We start from the raw sequence: 23,358 nt of genomic DNA on the forward strand, positions 1-23,358 counted from the left end.
ATTGATATGTTTGACTGAATTGGTCACATTTTAAACAGGTGGCACAAGAGAGGTCACAGTGTGAATCAGAATACAATACATTTAGTTCCACTGTTTTTCTGACTGTCCTAAAATGAATGTGACTTCTAGAACAAGTACTTCTGAAGCCTTTAGGGCTTTCATTTCTGACATTTGTATCAGAGATGACAGGAATTAGTGTCATGTCAGCCATCTCTGGCAGAAAAAAAAATCTTCCCTCAACAACAGTTAACATTCTTCGTCCAAAGCAGGCTTGTGTTTCTGTCCTTACCACACATGGAAAAGAAAGGGAATTCCAACCCAAAGGACAGCATTGAGGGCTACCACCCATGCCTGGGGTTATTCAGCTGCTCATGCTCAACCACAACTCCATCATCAAACCCGTAGCCTACGTGAGTCAGAATTGGTGATTTTTTTTTTTCTTTCTTTTTGTTTTTTTGGTTTTTTGTTTGTTTTTTTAACAATTGAATCCTAAGGGTATTTTTCTTTGGGCGCTGAAACATAAAAATGTAGTGCAACTTTACTTAAAAAAACAGAGAACCAATGTTTCTCTGGGTTTTCTACTTTTTTAATAAAACGGACTCTTACCATCCAACACATGGATTTGGAAGGATAGCAGTACACCACCTTCTTAGCTCACTTGGCTGGAACATAAGCTGATGAAGTCCCAGTCTCAAGTTCAGCCTTCAAGAAAACTAGACAGCCTTGCCCTATGCCAGAGCCAATCCAGACCTGCCCCAGTTCTGTTTCTTTCTTCGTGTGTGTGTGTGTGTGAGTGAGTGAGACAGACAGGGTCTCACTCTGTTTCCCAGGCTGGAGTGCAGTGGTATCATCATGGCTCACTGTAGCCTCAACCACCCGGGCCCAAGTAATCCTCCCACCTCAGCCTCCAGAGTAGCTGGAACTACAAGGGAATGCCACCACACCCAGCTAATTTTTGTATTTTTTATAGATACAGGATCTTGTCATGTTGCTCAGGCTGGTCTCAGATGCCCAAGTTGGTCTTGAACTCCTAGGCTCAAGTAATCCATCCACCTCAGCCTCCCACAGTGCTGAGATTACAAGTGTGTGCAACCACACCTGGCCCATCAGTTCTGTTTCTTGACCAATTACACCTTCAATGCTAATCTGCCTTTGTTCACAAAATAGGGCAAGTCAGTATGAATGGCTGAGAAACTGGAGGAAGGTACCACTCAAAATGAATATCCTCTTAATAGCAGACATAAATATCTTCCTCCTCATTATCATCATCATAACAAACATCATGGTGCCTCCTATGGACCAGGGATTTTGCTTAGGACTCTCAAATGTATCTTACTTGTCTTCATTAAAAACCTTATGAAAAAGGTACTATTATTAACTGGGGTTTTTTGTTTGTTTTGTTTTTGAGACAATCTCGCTCTGTCACCCAGGCTGGAGTGCAGAGGGGCGATCTCAGCTCACTGCAACCCCTGTCTCCCAGGTTCAAGTGATTCTCCTGCCTCAGCCTCCTGAGTAGCTGGGATTACAAGCGCATGCCACTACGCCTGGCTAATTTTTGTATTTTCATTAGAGACGGGGTTTCACCATGTTTGTCAGGCTTGTCTTGAACTCCTGACCTGGTGATCCACCCGTCTCGGCCTCCCAAAGTGCTGGGATTACAGGTGTGAGCCATGGTGCCCAGCCTGGGTTGCTGTTTTTTTAACAGATAAGAAAGTTTAAGATTTGGAGAGATTAACTATTTTGCTTAAGATAACACAGTTAACAAGCATTATGTCCAAATTTGAACTTGGGCAGTCTGACTACAGAGCCCAACCTATTTCATATAATTCATATTAATCTATTTTACTCAAGAGCATCAGCACCACTAAATACATTAAAATAATCTATAATTTGAACAGACATATCCTGATAACAAACATAATATCTATAAGTCACAAATATCTAAGAAATTTACATGAGTATGGCATGGTATTTGTTCTAGAAGTAATATAAGTTCAAACACTCTGAGGTGAGATGATAAATCACTCCGAAAACTAATAAATAGAATTGCCACCACATAAAGAAATAGTACAAGCACTAGTCGAAGCTAGAGGTCACTCTCAATCCATGTGAGAGGAAGCAAGAGTAAGACGCTAGAGCAAGAATAAGTCACCATCCACATGTCCCAAGGGAGCTCAGTGGCACTGCAGGGGATACAGAGACAGATCCATGATGTCCCTGAAACTGGGGCTGTATTATACACCAAGGAAACCAGCCTCCCTAATCCCAGAGGGAGCCTTGAAGCGTCTTAGAGGGAGACTAACGGCCAACATTGAGAACACATGTTTATTAGCTTGCTGAGCCTAATGAAGTAATACAGCAGAGACTGGCCTCATTCTAGAAACAGATAAAAGTGGCTGTGCACAACGCTATGCCTAGACCCCTACATCTTGCCAGCGTGGTGTTCCTTATGTATTCAAGATACATAAAGATTAGACGTATAGATGCAGGTTGTGAGGACAGTGTTTGGGGATAGAAAAAGTCCCCAATTACAGCTAAAAGAGATGACTCTGTCTTTTGCCAGAAAGTGTGTTATATCAATTAAATGGGTAAATAAGCCCTTTTCCCACTTTGAGGAAACAAGGGCCTCTTGTGACCCTCTATTGATTAAGACTGCTGTGGAATGTTATTTGCAATCGCATTGCATAACGGAAATCAGGAGGAAGCTGTCATGGTTTCTGAAGACAAATTGCTGGTAGCTGAGACATATCACAGCCTCCTTCATCTTTTACTGTTCTCAATTCCCAATTCATGTGTATCTTACAATCTAAGTTTCTTAAATCAGTCTGCTCTACTGTCTCAAGTAGTAAAAATGCGTAGAATGGTAATCTGCCTGACCCTACTTTAAGAAATAGTGTTTAAGTGACCATTGCACTGATCATTATTCATGAGCTATGCATTACTTAATAAGGAACACAACTTCCAAACACGCACACAATTAAAGATAAATCCACACAACACCTGCTGTGATTATGACCAATATGAACAGAAATCCAACCAGGTGTGTGGCAAAAGCTGCTGTCAGACAGAACATTGTTAAATCTCACTTTTGTTTTGCACACTTTGACTTGCTAAGTCAGCCAGCAAGCAATTTGTATGGAGCAGTGCTTCTCAAAGTGTGATGTGCAAAAGAGCAGCATCAGCATCACCTGGGAACCATTAGCAATGGCAATTCTCAGCCTCCACCCTGGGCCTCCCCGGACCCAGTGAATCAGAAACTCTGCAGGTGGGCTCAGGAATGCATGTTTCAACAAGCATTCTGGGTGATTTCTCGCATGCTACAGTGTAATAACCACTGGACTGGGCACAGGACAGACTTTAGATTTTAAGTCTTCCTAGGAAGGCATTACCTTTGGTTGCAAAAAGCTATCAGAAGAGCCCAGGAAGACACCTGTGTTAAAACCACTGCAATCTTCAATTGTGCTGTGAACCTAAAACCGCTATGAAGAAGTGAAGTCTATAAAATATAAAAATCCTGCAGTCTCTAGGGTGAATGGGTAGAAAGAGCACAGTACTTTCCTTATGCAGATTTATCTACATAGACCCTGACTTATTCTAGAAAGGTTTTCAGACAATTTTGTAAACCAAAATATATAACATCCAGTCACAAACTGTTCTTATGGAAAGACTTCTCACTACTTTTCAAACAACCTCATTACTTAAAACACCCCAAACATAGGCATTTATCACTAAGTACGCTCTTAAGATGTCTTTGGTATTCACTGCAGGATTTCAGGCCATTTGAGGCTAGGGGAAAGAAAAGAAATTTAATTTAAATTCACCAAGTTTAAAAAGTGCTCCGCCCAAGAGTCATGGTGCTCCCTGAACTGTCTGAGCACATGACCACGATGCTGATTCTAAGTTACTGCATGTTTCGAAGAGACATGGCTTGGAATGTCTGTGTCCTGTGACCCTGTCTTACAGCAAGATGCTTTTGGCAATTCACTCATCTGGCCCCTTTGTTGGTCCAAGAAAGGGCCCTATACCACCAAAATTCATTCTAGAGCTAACAGTATTCAGATGAGGCTCTAGCATTGTTTCAGCTGGTTTTCAAATAACAAATTTGGAGAGCAAAGGGAAGTAACTTGTTTATCAGAGATTTGTCAAATAAAGTATGGTCCATCCATATGATTAAAAACCAAGCAACTATGAAAAAAATAAAGTCTTGCAGTTCTCATTCTTGACCAAACATCAGAATCACCTGGTGATCTTTTAAAACATACCAATGCAGAGCTCTACCCCAACCAATTTAACTGGTCCTGGCTAGGGTTTGGGCATCCAAAATTTTTAAAAGCTATGCCGGCAATGCTAACATGCAGCTGGGGTTGAGAATTACTGCAGTACATCTACATTAACCAACATGGAAATTTTTCCCAAATATATTAAGTGAAAAAGAAAGTCATAAGTCATATATCTATTAACAAAATCATGTGTGCCTGTGTTATTAACGGATTTATGCATTTGGAAGTGGACTTTCCTTTTATACTATTTATTGCTTAAACCTTTAAAATGAGAATGTGTTCATGTATTTTACTTATTTTATTTTTGATTGACAATTTATATGTATTTATGGGGCACAATATGACGGTTTATGTTTACAATATGGAGTGATTAAATTGGCTAATTAACAAATCCATCCCCTCACACTTTTTTGGTGTATGGTGAAAACATTTAAGATCTACTCTTTTAACAATTTGGAAATATACAATGCAATTTCTTAATGTTAAAAATACGTTTAAATGGAAATTTGTAGGAAAAAGAGAAAGCACATGAAAATAGGAACTCTCAAAATATAATCATGTTTCCTTCTTTCTCCGCTTCTCCCTCTATATTAGTCTGCTTTCACACTGCTATAAAGAACTGCCAGATACTGGGTAATTTATAAAGGAAAATTATAAATTACTGACTTACAGTTCAGCATGGCTGAGGAGGCCTCAGGAAACTCATAATTACGGCAGAAGGCAAAGGAGAAGCAAGACACCTTCTCCACAAGGTGGCAGGAAGGAGACGTGCCAAGTGGGAAGAGCCCCTTATAAAACCATCAGATCTCATGAGAACTCACTCACTATCACGAGAACAGCATGGAGAAAACCACCCCCATGATTCAATTACCTCCACCTGGTCTCTCCTTTGACATGTGGGGATTGATTATATGGGTTACATTTCAAAATGAGATTTGGGTGGGGACACAAAGCCTAAACATATCACCCTCCTTCTTTTCTAAAGGAATATACAAGAAAAATAAACAAACTTATACTTCTTTCCCGTCTATTCAACACATATTTCTAACACTGAGATTGGGATGAGGGAGAGAGTAGAGAGATTCGATGTATTCATCCATTCATTATTTCTCTGACAGGTCCATGCTAGGCGCTAGGAATATGGCAACAAACTAGATAGACATGGCCCCTGCCCACATGGTAGTTACAGTCTAGTGGGGAATGCAGACAAGTAGGTAAACAATCACAACACAGTGAGAGAGACACTAAGGAGAGGAAGCACAGGCTGCTTCTTTGTTACTTGTAACAAAGAGACAATTTAGTCAAGGAAAGTGAGAAAAAGATCCCCAAAGAGGAGGTGGACCTTCATCCTGGGGAAAACCCTAGCCATTAAAGAGTTTTAAGAAGGTGAAAGACATTAACAAGTCTCCGTTTTGAAAGATCTCTGTAGCTGGGAGTGTAAGTGCTACTTACCAGTCATGTCTCATCTAAGGAGAGTGAGCTCTTTTCAAAGTTAAATGAAACCTTGCTACAGTACCAAAGAGTTGACTGAAGAAGTTCACCTCCCAATTTTCATTATCTATTTGCTATCAAATGAGATTCAACATGAAATTTACCTCCTACTGAGTTTACTGACTGCACTCATTTATGAGTTCATCTCTAGATGAGCCCGGATATGGCAGATTTACCTTTTCAAAGTTTTGAAGCTAATAAAACCCACTGTATGCAATAAATAACTCAAAAACTGCTTGGCTTTATGGAAGTGGTTGCTACAATTGGTAGAGTGTCTTGGAAGAAAATATATCTTCATAAACATAGCAGGGTAGGCGAAGACTGCCAGGGAAACAAGATGCTTCTCAGTATTTCATTGACTTCACATGAAGATCAATTTTCGCCATTTATAACCAGCACACTTCCACATAGGGTGAAATTATCTAGCCCACCCACAAATGGATTTCTATTTAAAAGTCTCATTTGATTGCTTTGGGAAGGATACACTGCAGACTATCTAACCCCTATCCTTTAAGGGTAGAAAATTAACAACCCAGGTAAAATTAACTAGAAAAACAAAAGAGAGAGGAATTATATTTGACAGTGTCCTCTTATGACCCAATGTATCTTTGTGGACATTAATGTGATGTGCTACCTCCAGCATCAATGTGCTATTTTTAACTTAGAATATTCAATCTTTGCTCAAAGTAAGACATATGATTAGTGTTTGGAGGAATCGATTTGCTTTAATTTAAAGGAGAGGAGTGGAAATGTTCTAGAAAGGGGAAAAAATTTGAGCTCTTTATAAAACACAAATTTATGGGCTTCTCAAACATTTCCAAAGACCCTCTCCTTTTTAAATTCTTTCCAAACTATACAATCTCTTATGGGGACCTGGACCCCTCTTTTCATTGGGTTATCTACAATACAAAAGCCCCTGAGGTGTCATTTAGACCTCTGTATAGGATGGAGCTGTCCTGGGTCTGCTATTCTGCAGTTACATGTCACATTATCCTAATTGATACTTCTGTTATCTAAAGCCATTAACATGCTATATGAGTGAAGCAATCACCTAGGTCTGCTCTGCCTCATGTTAGCTGATACACGATGTGTGTGTGCACGTGTGTGTGTGTGTGTGTTAGGGTACACTAGTGCATCTAAAAAGTTCAGATCATTAAATTCTTGTTCTGTAACTCTCAAATTTGTTTCCACTCCCAACACACCTGAGGGAAATGGGACACTCATCTCAATAAAAAATAGTTCCCGGAAAGGGGCTTGGGAGGCATACATCGTTCACTGGATCCTGCCATTCGAAAAGCCTCCCAGGTATTTTTAATAATACAGCCCATATCCCTTGTGGGTGAGGCAACAGCAGTATGAACCCCACCATACACTCGGGGTTGAATATCACTAATCTAGTAAAACATTCAGTATCCTATGGACCTATGCCACATGGCATCTTGTTTCCAGGTTGTGTCCAGCTCCAGGCCCTTATTCAACCCTCTTCTGAAGTTAAAGAGGCTCATTTTGTTCATTTGCTTCTAAGCTTGGATAAGAAGAGAAACAAAGATAGGATGACACCACTTCACTCTAGATCAGATAAGCAGAGCCACCTGTATTCCAGCAGAGGAGGTGGCTATTCACTAAATGCAGTCTCTGCTGGGGCTAAATGAACCTCCCCAACTGATGCCGGCATCTCCTTTACAAAGACAAATCCCATTTCATTCCACAATTAGTGATCCTGAAGGAAATAAAATCCTCCTCTGACTTAAACATATACATACTAACATGCAGATAACACATAGATCTCTTGCATCAGGTTTGGATTAGCAGAACACTTGGGAATACAAGGACTGGAAAGGTTGACACAGGAGGAGCAAGATTGAAGAAAGTGGTAAATGGGGCTGCGTGGAAGACATTGTCTCCTTCACATTTTAGTACAGGAAGACGCTGCAAATAAAATACATGGCCTTCCCAAAGTTGTCCAAAAAAAGAAAACAGACATTTAGGGATCACTTCCAAATTTGGCCCAAATATTTTCCACAAAATTTTTAAACACATCACAACCAGATTCTTAAAACCCCAATTTATGTTTATTGTTGAGCAGGACAGTCAGTAAGTTCATGAATTAAGACCCCATTTGTATTCCTTATGATCAAGGTTCATTGCATGTCTTCATTGGAGATGCTCTATCTTCTTCAACTCCATTATCTGGGAATAACTAGCAATACATTAATTTTTAGATTATTTATGGGCATATTTTTACATTCTGTGGGTCTTTCGCTACCCTGAAAGGGCCTAAGCTTGAGAAAACTGTCATAAAACTTATTTTTACTCAAGTCATAGCCTTTGGAAAATTAGTATTTAAGAAAAGTATTGTTTCTCAAAAAGGAGCTATATGCCAATCTCCAGTGCATTAACTGCTAATCCTTCCTCTGATAACTACTGTAATATTTCATGTCTGTACTAGCATATATGTATAAACAGAAGTCATCCATACATAGAGTGGAGAATTTTCTGTGCCAATTGTTTTATAATTAATATTACAAATGGAGTGCTAGCTGAAAGTCACATACAAATCAAAGTAAAGTAGCATAAGTTGCTATTATCTAATTCACATTCTTATGGTTCCAGAATCACCTGTAAGATGGCTTAGACACCTACATCCTCTCACTGGTGAACTTTTGAATTACAGACAATTTTCAAGTCCAATAACTTGGTTAATAACTAGATTTGCTTCTGTAGGTTAAATGCTCACTCTGGGCCAGTGAACTGATCATGTTAGTCATGACGTCTACCATAACAGCGCCCCCTCCTGGTGATAAGTGACCCACTCCCTGCACTTCAGTTAAGGGCGTCAACAGCTGCCCTTTCACGTGTTGGTCTGTGTCTCAAGAGATGGCCTGGGGCATTGGACTCTGTCCAGAGGGTCAGTAGTAACCTTCTCACCCAGTCAGATGGGGTCCCTCCAGGATTATCCAAGAAATTAAGAGAACTAACCAGTCCGTGAGGGAAGAATAGAGAAGAGAGAAGCCAGATACCCCCTGCATAAAAACAAAACCCCCTCTTGCCTTCAAGTGGCCTGGAGTTTCCTTCAATAGCCCAAAACACCAAAGGACATGACCAGGTCCTGATGGAAGCCTTCCTGCATTTTCTCATTAAATATACCCAACAATCTAACAATCTTATTATTCCCATTTTGCAGATAAGCTGATTCTATGTCAAAAAAAAAAAATGCAAACAAGCTTGGAAAACCTCATATGAACACTTTGTCTCCTCCACCACACTCCTCAAATCCTTGCCCACTTTTGGCTGGGCATCAGGCTACAGGAAACAGCCAGGATTCACAGGAATTACAATGGTATTGGCAGGAACCCGAATTGGTTTATAAGGGGAGGGAAATCAAAAGGAGTAGATTCTTAGGAACCTTTTCCTCTCCTCTAAAAGTGATGTTTTTGAACCACAGCTACTAAGTTAAAAATAGAAAAGAGATGCCTTGGAGCAGGTGAGGAGGGAGTTCAAATCAGAGAGAAGAGTTACAGAAATGTCTGAGCTGGACACCACCCCAGAGCAGAAAATGCCACATGGCACAGAACTGGGGTAGCTGGGAGGAATCCTAGATCCCAAGATGTGGGAGGAAACCTGGAGAATTCTGGTTCCATATCTTGCCTCTAAGCAAGGAGTCCCTCTAAGAGAAATGGTAAAAAAAACTGCCTAGTTTCCCTTGAAGGTTTCCAGAAATGGAGAACTGAAGCAACTCTGGCTATATGTCTTAATTGTGTCCTTCTCACTGTCAAGAGGTGCTTCTTAATGTCCTGCTCAAATGTCTCCAGCACACCCTGAAGCCTGTTTGCGCCTCTTCAGTACTCCTTAGACGCAGGGAGCTTCTGCTTAGCATCCTCCTTATTTGAGAAAATTTCATCTATCTGAAAATAGCCATTAAGTTGCCTCATAGCATTTTCTCTTCTAAACTAGGGAAATCCATACAGAGGCTGCACAGCCACTCAAGGGGATGTTACAAAGAGGATTCCAGTGCCATGAGTGGGCCAGACTAGATGTGTCTCCAAGATATCTGCCAAGCCAGAAATCCTTTGATTCAATTCCTTTCATCGTTTGTGTGACATTTCCCATCACTTTGCTCACATTTGTCACAATACCTGTCATCTGCCCAATTTCTCCATATTCTTTTAATATTTCTAAATCTAATGTGCATAGGAATTTTTTTTTTTTTTTTTTTTTTTTTTGAGACGGCATCTTGCTCTGTCACCCAGGCTGGAGTGGAATGGCATGATCTCAGGTCACTGCAACCTCTACCTCCCAGGTTCAAGCGATTCTCCTCCCTCAGCCTCCCAAGTAGCTGGGACTACAGGCATGTGCCACCACGCCAGGCTAATTTTTTGTATTTTTTAAGTAGAGACAGGGTTTTGCCGTGTTAGCCAGGATGGTCTCAATCTCCTGATCTCATGATCCGCCCACCTCGGCCTCCCAAAGTGCTGGGATTGCAGGCATGAGCCACTGCGCCCAGCCAGGAACCATTTTTCACAATATAAAACAAAGGCTCATTAAGTTAAAAAATTCATGTCCCACTGAGTAAGAAACCAGAGTGAAAGTATTTTCAATTAAACCAATTATGTCTATTACAAAAGACTACATATTAGTTATTAATAAATAAAATGAGAAAGTTAATGAAAATGGTGAGTTAACAATAACTTTATTTTTACGGCACTTTATACTTTTCAAAGTATTTTTACATATATTATTCCATATTTCCAATTTTATTCAATATATAAATGCAACATATGGGTAATAGATCACCAAACCTAAATCAAAAAGTCTAATTTATCCTGCTAAATTTGAACTTTTAATGCCATAAGAATTATATATAATTATTCCAAGTCTGTATCAGAGCAGTCTGAATTAATAAGGTTCTGTTCTATTGTAGTTATAATAAACCTGACAATTTTATGGCCATCTCATCTCCCAGAGTGTCACTCCCATCTACACATTAGTAATAAATACTGTTTCTTCATGAACAAACTTTTGTCATAACAGAGCATCCCACCTTAAAGAAGTTTCACCCAGTAAATTAAATAGCTCAAATACCATAGAAATGTTTTCCATCATAAATGTGCTAAGAGTTCATTATTCTCTTTTAAAATGCTTTGATTTAAAATGAGCCTAATAAGGAGGTTATCCCAAGATGACAAAGACCCAATATTTCACAGAACTTTTCACCTTTCTCTTTGTTCAGGAAAAAAAAAAAAAAAAAAAAAACCAGAGTCAAAATTAATCCAGTTAATTGTAAATAATGGAACTAAACCAACACATGTAGAATGCCCCATACAGAATGCCCCATTTGAGGAACCTGGTGACACGGAAAGGGTCTATGAGCACCTTCACCATCTTCAATTTCTTCTTAAACCTGCAGTTGGAGTCATAGCATTTCATTGTCCTTTCACAATGGTCAGAAAGACAATGCCTTTACCTACCTTAAAAAGTCTTAAAATGTTAGCAACCATGATGGACACGGAGCTTGCTGCAGCACCTATGACGCCAGAAATCTTGTCGGGCTTGGTGAAAATGGGTGGATCTCCATTAGCACACTTCACATCCGAAGCATCTTTCTCTATTAATGCCTGCACGAACGTTAGAGACTGCTCCAAAGCATAGGTGTCCCTAGAGCACGTGTCGAGGATGCGGACACCCAGAGTGATGTTGGAAAGGAGATCAGGGTCCTTGTTAATCTGGTCAATTGCATAAAGCATGGCCTCCAGTCTGTGAATCCCCTTTTCCTTCTTCAGCTCCCCACAAGGCACTCCTCTCTCTCCCTTTGCGTGGACAGGGAAGAGACCCCCCAAAATAATGTCCCCATCCACCCGTATGGAATGGGCATACTCTTGGCTGTGAGTTCTTTGCATCATTGTGAGGATCCAGTAGAACTTGGCGGTCAAGAGGAAGAAACAAGGGCAAGAGGCTGATCGCTTTCCCTCGCATACCATTTTCTCCACAGGTGGTATTGCAATCCAAGACCCAAAGTTTATTCTTGCCACAGAAGAAGGGGGACCACCTGAGGCTGCACCTTCTGGAGGCTACCATCAGGGCCCATGGGGAAAAGGCTCTGTGGGCATCAGCAAGTTTTCTTGATTTGAATGTCACAGTGAGTTTCCATCAGACCCCTAAGGTTCAATTTTATTTCCTTATAAGATCAACTTGCCTGGAATGGTGCAAAAATTAGAACATCTGAGGTTCTGATGTTGGGATGAGGTCAACAATTCATGTCCTTGAAATCAGCCTTGTAGCAGAATTACTCCTGGGAAGAGGGGAAAAAAGGGGGTTCAGTTCAGTGGGTCTACATTCACATTTTGCAGCCCTGTTTATGCCAGCCTCTTAAAAAAAAATCCCCTATTCAGTAAGAAACTAATTCTTTTTGTCCCCCTGTGATTCTGAACACCTGGCTGCACTGCATCTAAATAGGGAGATTGATGACACTTTTGGAGCAAGGGAAACAGAACAGTATCAGGAATTAGGTTGATTCTCGCAAGCCAGAAAGTATTTTTATTTATCATTTTATATCAATAAACCTTATTTCCATGAAGGTAAAAATCCTGCAAGTGATGGCACCATTTCTTTTCAAATCTGTTTTGTTTTTTTGGTTTTTTTTGTTTTTGTTTTTTGCAGCTATCTGAATTTAGCATTCTAATTTTGTCAACAAAATCATAATAAAATATTATTTTCTGTGATGTATTCAATAAGCCAATCATCTGTTAATGACTTTTATTTTTAGTGCCTCAAATTACCCAGTAGGAAAAAGTGATTATTCAATTACAAAAAGTGAGAGAAAGAAATCCACCCAAAGAGCTAAAAAATGTGTAAGTTTTGTAGCCTGTGAAGAAAATTAACATAGAAAGTCAGCTATTTTGTATAAATTGTCTTATTCTTCTCTGGTAAGAAAACAAAGACTTGAAAATGAAACACGCAGGGAAGGTGACATGTGAAGATATTCCTATTACCATTGTCAGAGTTTCCAGTTAATTTGTTGGGGTGGGAGCAATGGGTATATTAACAGTTCTGAGGGAAACATGCCTTGATCCCAGAATCACTAGGAGCAAATCAGAGTTGGTGATCAAATGAAGAGCTGCTTAATTCTGTCTGACTCGGTGGGGAAAACAGTTATTTCATCGAGACTAGAAATAACTTGGAATGAAAGTGTCTATAGGCACATCTACAAAGTTTTTTCCTACGGCCTTCACTCTTAATTCCATAAGATTTTTTTCAAATGACTTTCGAAGAGATGTGACTGAAAATGAGAACTGACTTAACACAGGGAATCTGAGATTTGTAATGCACAGCTAATTAAGAGAATAAACAGCACCAATTTACTTTGGCAGGATGGTTAATCTAATGCTCATTTCTAACCTATTTATGTATGAGTTTGAAACCTGAAATTTGGACAGTTCTCCTGTACCCTAGCCAACCAACATCTGCTTGTATTTTCCATTCACTTGTTCAAGTTCCAGTTCATAAAATTTTCTTTTTATCCTTCTTGTCTCGAAAGGAAAGATGGTGCTTCCCTGGGGGATAAGTGAACATATGCCCAAACGTCCTCGAAGAAAGCTGCACTTTTTGCACTTTCAGATTAGAAAAGAGGGCTCATAGCAGCCCACTGCCCCATATTTCTGAGCAAACACCTGGTAGCCCAGCCAGCCAATGGCCCACTCGGCTGAGATAGTTCTGTGCAGCCTAAGACAAGTACTCACTGCCTCCCGGCACATATTAAGCCTTAGATTTCCTACGTGCTGCCCCCAAAAATACTTCATCCTTTCTGATTTTTCTAACCACTTAACTGTTAGTCCCTCACACTCGATTCTCCTAGCAGCTGCTTTTCCCTCAGAAAATCTGTGATTCAATAACAGCCTGACCTCGGGCATTCCACAAAAGGAAACACTCAGAAAGTCAACCTGACTTTCAGGATGAAACCATTTAAGTGATGGGCCATAAATTACACCGGCCACCCATTAAGAGAAGTAAGATTGTGTTTTACAGTTTCACAAAGAAAACCAGTCACATGATAGTAAAACCTCATTAACTCCCATCACTAGTTGAGAATTTGAGACCAATTCCACGTGCCTGGGCTGACCCTTGTTCTGACAGAGTACAGACTAAATGAATAAATAAGGTGAAGAAGAAATGTCTAGGGGGAGTGGATGGGTCTTGATTTTCTCCAAAGGCCCGCCTTTCCTCTTTGCACCAAGCCATCCCCCAAGTACTTAAAACACTTATGAGAATAAATGGCTTTCAACTATAGACGAACATACAAACAGCCCATCTGTTCATCACAATGCATCCTTACCTATCCATGTGGCATTAACCTAGTTCCAGTTGCTGTATGGTCCAGAAAGTAATAAAATTGAGTCGCTTTTAAAATTATTGGTGATTGCAATATTGTTTACTCTCTTTAGTATCTCATAGCTTTGTTTGGAGCTTTAATTTTTTTAAAAAAAAAAGGTTGGGGGATGAAGAACAGTGAGGCAGGAATCAGTTTTGTTTAGTGGTTGAATGCACTGAAATGGAAAACGAGAGGTTCAGTTTTGGTTTCATTTCAGTTTCATTTATTGAACAGCTCACTTGAATTTTTGCTGGAGTTTCCGTCTCTGGGTCATAGAATTAATTGCATGTAACCTCTCTGAAGCTTGCTTTTCTTGTCTTTAAAGGGGTGATAGAATCTGCCACACAGCACACATGGAAAGCATAGTATCTGGCTCAGTAAACAGGAGTTATTGTTGCTAACTTAGTCTGTAATTCATTTTCTACTAGAGCAGAGCACCTCTTTCTGTATTTGCCCAGTTGGTGAGCTTTTACTGAATTTCATTTGTCACTTTAAAAAATAAAATCAGAGCTACTTATAAAATATTTAAATCGTGCAGTTATTTCAAAATCTGATACACTGTCATAAAAATCAGACTCCACTGCCAGAAGGTTTAGTTTCCCCTTTTAAGAAATCTAAGGAAAAATGTATTTGAAAGTTTGTGAGAAACTACATCAGTTAGGTTTCATTGTACAGCCTTAAATTACTTATCTTGCTCTTGTACAATTCTTGTGAGCTTTAGTCCAAACTCATCCTAGTTTGAGTCTATGAGTTTTAAAGAAATCATAATCTTTCAGAGCTATAGATCCAAATACCTCTATTTTATGTTTTGTGTTTGATTTAAAGGATAAACAGCTCCTCTCTCAAACTGACCTGCCTCTGATATGTGGCAGAAGCCTGGCTGTGCTGGACTGTTTCAAGGAGGCGTGAGGTCTAGACTCCCGAAACCAATCTCAGAGCGGGACAAATCCTCTCAGCACTATGTCTGGGCCCACAGGGAGAGGCCGTGCAACCCTTTGGGGAGGCTTAACTATGAACCCTCATAGACCTTCCTGTGCACTCCCCTGCCTGCCCACCCTTACTTACAGGGCACATCATACATCATTGGGCCCTCCATGGGCAGTCTGGCCTAAGGCTCCTGGGAGCAGGCACCCTGGCTGGACCCTAAGCCTGTGGCCCCCTAAATGTGCTCTGTTTCCTAAAAGGCCAGAAGGACAGCTCCTCACTGGCCAGAGCCCAGAATTCTGCTTTATTTTCTACACACCTTCTCTGTACCAGTGTCAAGTACCTAACATAGTATCTCCACCAATTTTCATACACCAGGCATTAGCTCTTGTATAAATGAGAAAAGAAGGCTCAGAGGGATTGAATACGGCCCCAACCCCTGAGCTGGTAAGCTGATGAGTGGCAGTGCCACCGAAGTCATCTGTCCCAAAAGGTGGGTCTGTCACTGGAGAAAGCCCCCAGTGCTACAGGGACTCGCTGTGGCAGCACGAGAGAAGGGAACAGCCCTGCCCCTCCACTGCAATCTTTCAGAAAGGTGCACATCTTTGATGCTTAGCTCTGGAAGAACAATAACATACTAATTAGGAAGGGACAATCTGGCAGCATTTCTAGGGAGGTGATTTCTGAATCTCTCAAAGGGCTGAGAAGATCCAATGCAGTTTGTCCAAACACTTCTGCTCCAAATGAGGTCTCCTGGCCATGTTGATGTCAATGGGAACACACCCACCAACGCATGCAGGGCCTCTCTGGGTCTGCCATCACGTCTTCCTTGGCCATTTAGCAGGTACGATTAAAATACGATAGGGTAAAATCCTCGCTGAGGAATACCATTATCCAAGAATTGTAATATTTTTCTCATAAAAAGGCCAAAGCAGCATTCCTATGCTGCATTCCATTCAGCTCTTTAACAAAAAGGTTAAGCTGAATATTCTCATCAATTCATACAACTGCTCACACTTGCAGCTCTTCAGGTTGTTTTTGAAAACCGCGCGGTGGCTCAAGCCTGTAATCCCAGCACTTTGGGAGGCCGAGACGGGCGGATCACGAGGTCACAAGATCGAGACCATCCTGGCTAACACGGTGAAACCCCGTCTCTACTAAAAAATACAAAAAACTAGCCGGGCGAGGTGGCGGGCGCCTGTAGTCCCAGCTACTCCGGAGGCTGAGGCAGGAGAATGGCGTAAACCCGGGAGGCGGAGCTTGCAGTGAGCTGAGATCCGGCCACTGCACTCCAGCCTGGGCAACAGAGCGAGACTCTGTCTCAGAAAAAAAAAAAAAGAAAAAAGAAAATGCATCATATTTCTGTATCATCTCCCATGCTGCAATATGTATGCATGTCTATGGATTCTTGGTGGGGCAGAGTGAGGATGGGGCAGACAGAGCTCTCCCCTGGCAACAGAGGCCTGGAATCAGATCTTTGTCTGACAGTCACTGGCTGGTGACACTCCCAAGCACACAGAGGTGACATGTCCCCTCACCTCTATGTGCTTCCATTTCCTCATCTGTGAAATGAGTGAGATGGACCACATGATCTCTAAGGTGTCTTCCAGCTTCCTATTCTGAGATTCTATTATTTAATAATAGGGGAATATGAGATTATGCTCAAACATCAGAGCAAGGCTTTGCCAACTGAACACAATAACTGATTTTGTTTGCAAGTTGAGTGACTTTTTTTCATCAGTGAGAGAATTGTGACAGCTCTTCTACACAAGCCAGCCTCATATTTTAAAAAATCTGATACAGGAGAAGCTCGACTTACTAAACAGATAAATTAGAAAGTAATTATTTGCATTACAAAAGAATTCACCACAGGTTTCCTTTAAATAGCTAAATCCCAGGCATTTAAAAAAACAATCTGATTTAAGAGAATTCAATTTGTGCCCTTATTTTTCCAATAACACAGCTATTACACAAAAAGACCACATTTAAAGTAATGAGAAGCTACTTTTTATAATATGTATCAGATAAGAAGAGAGAAAGTGGGTGACATCAACACTTACTGAATGCCTGCAGTGTGCCTGGAGCTGCAGACACATTATTTCATTTCCCTCTTAAAATACAACTATGAGGTTGGTATCACAGCCGCCATTCAAGATCTAAGGAACCTGAAAACAGAAAGATTATATGACTGTGTCTCAAGTCTCAGGCCAGGATTCAAATGCAGGACTGCCATTTTGTTCCTTCCCTTACTCCATGCCCCCTGGGGGCAGGAGGCCATGCTGGATCTCAAACTAACTCTGATTTGATAATGAGGACTGTGAGTGGGATGTTCTAGAGTCGTAGGAGACACTGATTCTAGTCTTACTTCCCCCAGTATTCACTGTATAGCACCGAGCAAGTCACTTAACCAGATCTCAGTTTCTTTGTTTCTAAAATGGGGAATGATTCTCCCCCATCTCCCAATCTGTGAAATCAAACAATATAATGTGTGTCGAAGTACTTTATAAACTGCCAAGTACTATAAGAATGCACAGGGATACTGTTAGTTTAACAATCCGTCCTAGAACTAAAATATGTTATTGGTGTATTGTACTTAGAAGATCTAAGAAAACCACTTTCTCATCATACTTGGGGCTAGTCAGACCTTAACAAGGGTCATAGGTCCAAAAAAGTCAACCCTGACAAGCCTATATGGAGAGCACAGAGCTTGAAGGAAAACTGGAAAGGATGCAAGAAGAAGTCAATGGAAGTACCACGTCTGACCTGGAGAACTAAAGGTCATGGTCACTGAGCATCTAAATCGCTATTCTGAAGAAAGTGGTGACAAGATAATCTCCTGTTGTGAAAACAGGACAACCGGAAACCTTCCTAAGTTGTAGGCAGAATATAATGCTTCTACCGCTGGGACATGACCACTGGAAAAGTCAGCCAATAGATAGCCAGCAGCTTTCTAGCTTCAGGCATAACCCTGCCTGGAAAAGTATGAAATTGGCAACACATGTGTCCAACAATCTATACTCCTCTGAGGCCTCTCCTAGATCTTCCAACTTCTGCTCACCTCCTGCCCTGCCCTGCCCTGCCCTCCCCAGAACTAGGTCTCTTCCTTCCCTCAGTGCCTTTGTTCTTTCATTACCTTGGCCCTCCCCAGGGAGTGAGTGGATTCATGAGCAGGTATCAAAGCCTGAAGATGCATTACTGTCATCCCCAAATGGAACATCTGCATTCTCAAAATGATTCCTAGGAGAGCCATAATTTCTTTACCAAAGAAATATCACCATTAATAATGGTTAAGGCTGGCAATGCAACAAGCCAGAGCAGGGAGCTAGGAGTCAGGAGCCTCTCAATAGTACCTCTCAAATCACTCCAACAGCAATGCCCACCACTCAGAAAGGGTGTCCTGGGATGAGGCAATATTATGCTCAGAGTCCCTCCCAGTGAGTGGGTTTGTCACAATTTGTCAAAGTACCAGGTAGAAATGAAAATCAAAGAAAAAAAGAAGAAAGAGAGAAAGCCCAAATCTAAATTCCAATTCCTAGTAGAAAGAAAACAAGATCCCTCTCTTGAAATGAACACAATAAGCCAGCCAACTCTCAGCTCATAGCCTCTCCTGCGAACGACGTGAAGTGGCCGTCCCTACTGAAGGAACCACATTTGTGACTCTGGCGATGCCCAGTCAGAGTCTATCAAGAAAACAGCAAGTTTCCTGAACCTCCGCAAGCCAGCCAACTTGACAAGCATGCAGATGTGGACAGGTCTTGGCTGTGGGTCCAGGAAGAGAGAAATTCAAGCAGCCTCTTCTTTTAAGACACTGTGACAGAGCAACTCCACTCCCCCCAACTAAAGCAAGGTCATCTTTATGATGGGCATTCCAACTACCTGAGGAAGGTGGTAGGAAGGAAACTCGGAAGGAAAAAAACATGTGTGTAGTGTGCTGTGCATCGTGCCCTGAAGACAATGGAACATTCATACACAAAGATTGGCACGCAATTGCCAATGTGAATGTCAGACGGGTTATTTGCTGCATAAATACCAATTAAACAAGCCCCGCAGCAGCTTCAACCTGCTCAGCCAACTTTGAAAAGAGCACATCTCTCCAGACCTCTAACTTTCCCCTGCACTCATTGGAGCTCAGCTCCTCCTTTTCTCTATTCCTTTCGGATGTAGATGTTTTTAGAACTATTCAAGCAGCCATAACTTTCGAAGGGTGCATAATAGGGCAGAACTAGCTAGCACAATCCAAACAGAACAAATTGAACCTAAACAACAGTGTAGGGAGCTGTGTTCTCAGTATCTTCTTCTTTATTCCGGGTCAATTGTCTCCTACAAAGCCTCCCGTCATCTATTTCTCCCCACATCCCTTATTCAGAAGCAAGAATTCTCTATCTTAGACATGGTACAACCTGTAGTTGACTCTAAAATGAGAAAATTGCATTTTAAAAAATCTTGGTTCGTTTTCCCTGATGGAGAAAGCTTTTCTCTTCAAAATTATCAAGGCACATATTTTCAAGAACCAGAGAATGAATTGCACACAGCTGACTGTGCCTCCTACAGAGATCTTTCACGGTATTATTCACAAGCAAGTGACCAAGGTAAACTAAAGTGGTTTCTGTAGCCATTTGCAATTATTGACAAACAATTTCATAACGGAAAATGGAAATTACAGGCTAGTGCAATAAGCTGTTTATCCACGATCTACCTGCTGGTGGCTCTTTTTCTCTATTTTTCTTTCAAGTAAAATACAAGCTATCATAGGAATGCATTTCTCCCGTTCATGATTTTTCTTGTATCTCCACCACCAACCCTGTTTTCCAGTTCTGTCAGTTGGCAGGATTTGTATTCAATCGCGGTAGTAGCCTGGACTCTAGTGTATTCTTGGGTGTTCCAGAGACTCCCGCACCTTCAGGTTTGTGGGAAAGGATCCCCCAAATGGCAAATTAGGCATTCCTTCCCGGGGGCGGGACTTGCGTAGGGGACTTAAGGATTTCTGCAACCGGCGAGGGGATCTGTTTTCACCCCCGCTATCCAGGGTGCGCAGAGACCCTCTGACCCTAGGCTTCGCAATTTGGGCCACGGGGGAAGTAATTCCCCGGGGAACCGCGGGGGTGCCGTTTTGCGCAACTGGGTGACTCGCGTGTCCCTCCGCATTTCATGTGCACCAAGGGAGCGCGTGTCAAACGAAAGAAAATTTTTTTTCTTTTTTGGTGATTCTGTTATATTTTCACCAACTGTACGAAGCTCAAGGGATCTCCGAGCTTTCTGGCTGGGCGGATGGGCTTCGCGCTTGGCGTGGCTGAGCTGTCTGTCCATCTCTACCTCTGTTTCTATCTCTACCATAACAGCGGCCACTCAGCCCGCCCGGATCCCCTGTTCCCCCGCGCACATTCCTTTTTCTTCTTAGTTCCTTGCGCTGTTGAAGCCGGGCTCTGGGGTAGATAGCCATGGGGGGAGCGCCAGGCTACTCTCGCCTTTCCCGCGCCCCGGGGCATTCCGGCGCCGCCCCGGTGCCCCCGCGCGCTGGGAGTGCAGCCTGCGCCCCCGCCGCACCTGGCCGCCCTAGCGCCCACGCCCCGCACGGGGCCGCCCGAAACTGGGGCCGCGCCAGCCGCGGGAGCTGCAGAGGAGCTATCGGGGCGCGTTAGCTTTTGCTTTTTAAACAAGACCCCCGAGACCTTTTCTCCATCCCCCAACCCCCAACAGGACATGGAACTCCGGCGTTTCCCGAAAGCCACAAAAGAGGGGCACGGAAATCCCAAGCTCGCCGTGCTAACTCGGAGAACGCAAACTCGAGACAGAGCGTGCGCCGTGCGGGGATGCGGGTGTCGAGGACCCCGAAGCCCCCGGCTTCCCCCGCGACCCCCATCCTCCCTAGATCCCGGTTAGACATCCATCCAGCCCACGCTCAGAGGGCGGGGGTATTACCCCGACTCATCCCGGAAGCCGCTAACTTCGGAAATCCCTCCCGTTAGGTTCGCGAAACGAAGGTACCTCGTCATCTCGGCGGGGCAAGTCCGGATTCCACCAGGGCAGGTCTGGGAGGTCACCCGGGGCAGGCGATCCGAGGCAGAGCGCTTTAAAATCCTGCCGCCGCACGCCCAGTCAGAGCGCCGAGCGCGCCTGCCCCTTTTCCCGTCACCCTTCAGTCTCCCATTCGCCGACTAAACTTTTGGGGGATCACACCTCCAAGCCTTGGGAGTTCCGGGTGAAGTCTCCCTCTTTTCTGAACCTCTTTACTGTAATGTAATCACGGTTAGACAAGAGGGGTGGCTGCCTTGTTCTTTGCAACGTAAAATCAACAGACACCCAATCAAGCTCCAATGCCCGGCCAGCCCCTCGCCCCCTGGTGCCCACTCTCCCTCTCCCCACATTCTCGTCACCTCTGCCCGCCAGTTCTCTCACAGACTACAGGCGTGCAGGGCCATCTACTTGTGCTCAGGAAAAGCAAATCACTCGAGTGATCTGGGAAGGAATGGTGCACCTGGCTGTCCGCTGAACGGTTTTAGGGAAGAAAAAGGAAAGGGGAATAAAACGGGGGGATTCTCCTTTTCCAACAAGCAGGGCGTTTCGGGGAAGTTTGGGGGCCGGGGGTTTTTTGTCCCGTGGTTCCGCACTTGCTTTGCTCGGAGCAGCTTTCTGCTGCCGGGCGGCGAGTCTTACCCTGCTCCCCGCAGAGGGCGCGGTGAGGAAGCCCGCCGGGGGCCCGCAGCTCCATGTCAGCGCCGCCGCCGCCGCCGCCGCCGCGTGAGGCGAGCACAGCGGCCGCACTTGTGGCTGATCTCCGGGCTGAGGGGGCTGAGCTGGCCGAGCCGGCGCCAAGTCTCTTCCATGTGAATAACAAATACTCCCACCGGCGGCCGCGATTGGTCTGCGCCCGGCGCCTCCCGATCCTCCGCCCGCGGCCATTCACCCCGCGCGGCGCGGGGAGCCGCGGCCGGGATCGCGCCCGGGATCGCCAATCGCTTCGCGCCAACCAGTCACCTCGGGAAGCAGGAGGAGGAACCCCCGAGGGGCGGGAGCCTCTGGATTTCGGTGTCACCCAGCGGCCCTGGCGAGGGCAGGGAGGGGGACCCTCGGCCCGCGGATCCCCCTCCGCGCTTCAACCCGAAGCGACAAGGAGACTAGAAATGTCAATAGTTCTGATTTTTAAAAATCACCCCACCTTCCCCGCCCCCAAGAAAAAAGGGAGGACCCAACGACAGAGTGGGAGGGTGGGAAGAAGCGGGAGCGGCAGAAGGAGGAATATGGCTGTGGAGGAGCCCAGAGGCTCCGGCTGCCTGGCGAGCCCGGGACCGGCGCGGCGAGGCGCGACGCCAGCCGGAGCACAGCCGGCAGCACCCGCGAGCCCGGGTCCCCCGTGAACACAGCTCCAGAAAGCGTCACCGAGAATAACACATGGTACATGACAAGTGTCCCGCCACATGCTTTCTTTTCGGGGATGCTTAAAGTAGAGCCGCAAGCAGCACGGTTCCCCTGCAAAGTTTGCCTGGGGCCGCGCGGCGGTTCCGCCATTTGTCCGGCCCCGCGACTCGGACGATTGTCTCCCCACTCCCCGCCCCCGAGGGTCTGGGGAACGCGTGCTACAGAGTCCCCAGGGCTCGCGGTACCACACAGCGCGGTCCGCTGAAGGCACTGCGCAGGACGGGGCGTGTGTGGCTACCGGGACGGTCATTTTATTGAGATGATTCAAGGAGCCGCAGACGCGGGGCAGGAAACTCCGGGAGAGCTGTGCTCGGGTTCTGCAGGGAAACCTTGGGATTCCCTTCGCATGCCGCCTGTGGAAACCTGCTGGGTTCGTCGTGCACAGTCCAGCGCTCCTCCCCACTAGTTACCGCCCAGGTCCCCAGACCCCGCACCCGCCGGAATGAGAGAAAGGAGCCCCTCGCCGCCCAGCGCCCGGGTAGCTACTCCGGCCGGGCCTTGCGTTGGTGAGAAAGTTCCATCTAGAGGCGGCCTCGCGCAACTGCAGGCGGCGCCCTAGGCCCGGGCGAGCCAGAGAGGGCGGGGCGCGGGGGAAGAGGGGGCAGCTCAGGAGGTAAAGAGGATGGAGAAGGACCAGAGAGACCCCGAAAAAGCAGGCTCTAGACCCCCGTTCGGCATCTCTATAATGAATTTCATCTTCCTAAGCATCATGAACTTATAAGCATCATGTCAGGAATCTTGCATTAATTCCTGTATATATCGCCTATTCTGTTCGGGTTATTTTAATTTTCACATCAACTCTGTGAGGTGATCAAAATTATTAAGCCCACTCTACAGATGGAAGAAGAAACCGAGGCTTAGAGATACGGCTGGAAAGTATTA

The 23,358-nt window shown here is 44.0% G+C and overlaps 1 protein-coding gene across 2 annotated transcripts in view; it reads right to left on the minus strand.

Moving 5' to 3' along the window:
* The window catches only part of GRM8 (glutamate metabotropic receptor 8), an 801,552-nt gene extending 779,400 nt beyond the window's left edge, over positions 1-22,152 (minus strand). Inside the window, exons 1-2 of one of the 2 annotated variants that reach the window (XM_007982809.3) lie at positions 21,715-22,152; positions 11,240-12,060 (exon numbers count right to left, since the gene is read on the minus strand). In XM_007982809.3, coding sequence (XP_007981000.1) covers positions 11,240-11,749 — 510 coding nt within the window. In that variant the 5' untranslated portion in view covers positions 11,750-12,060; positions 21,715-22,152. Of the gene's footprint in view, positions 1-11,239; positions 12,061-21,045; positions 21,375-21,714 lie in introns of those variants that run through there. The other variant, XM_073009318.1, reaches the window with a different exon arrangement.
* Between the last annotated feature and the right edge of the window lie 1,206 nt (positions 22,153-23,358).

Source organism: Chlorocebus sabaeus, chromosome 21 (assembly GCF_047675955.1).
Source record: "Chlorocebus sabaeus isolate Y175 chromosome 21, mChlSab1.0.hap1, whole genome shotgun sequence".
Lineage (NCBI taxonomy): Eukaryota > Metazoa > Chordata > Mammalia > Primates > Cercopithecidae > Chlorocebus > Chlorocebus sabaeus.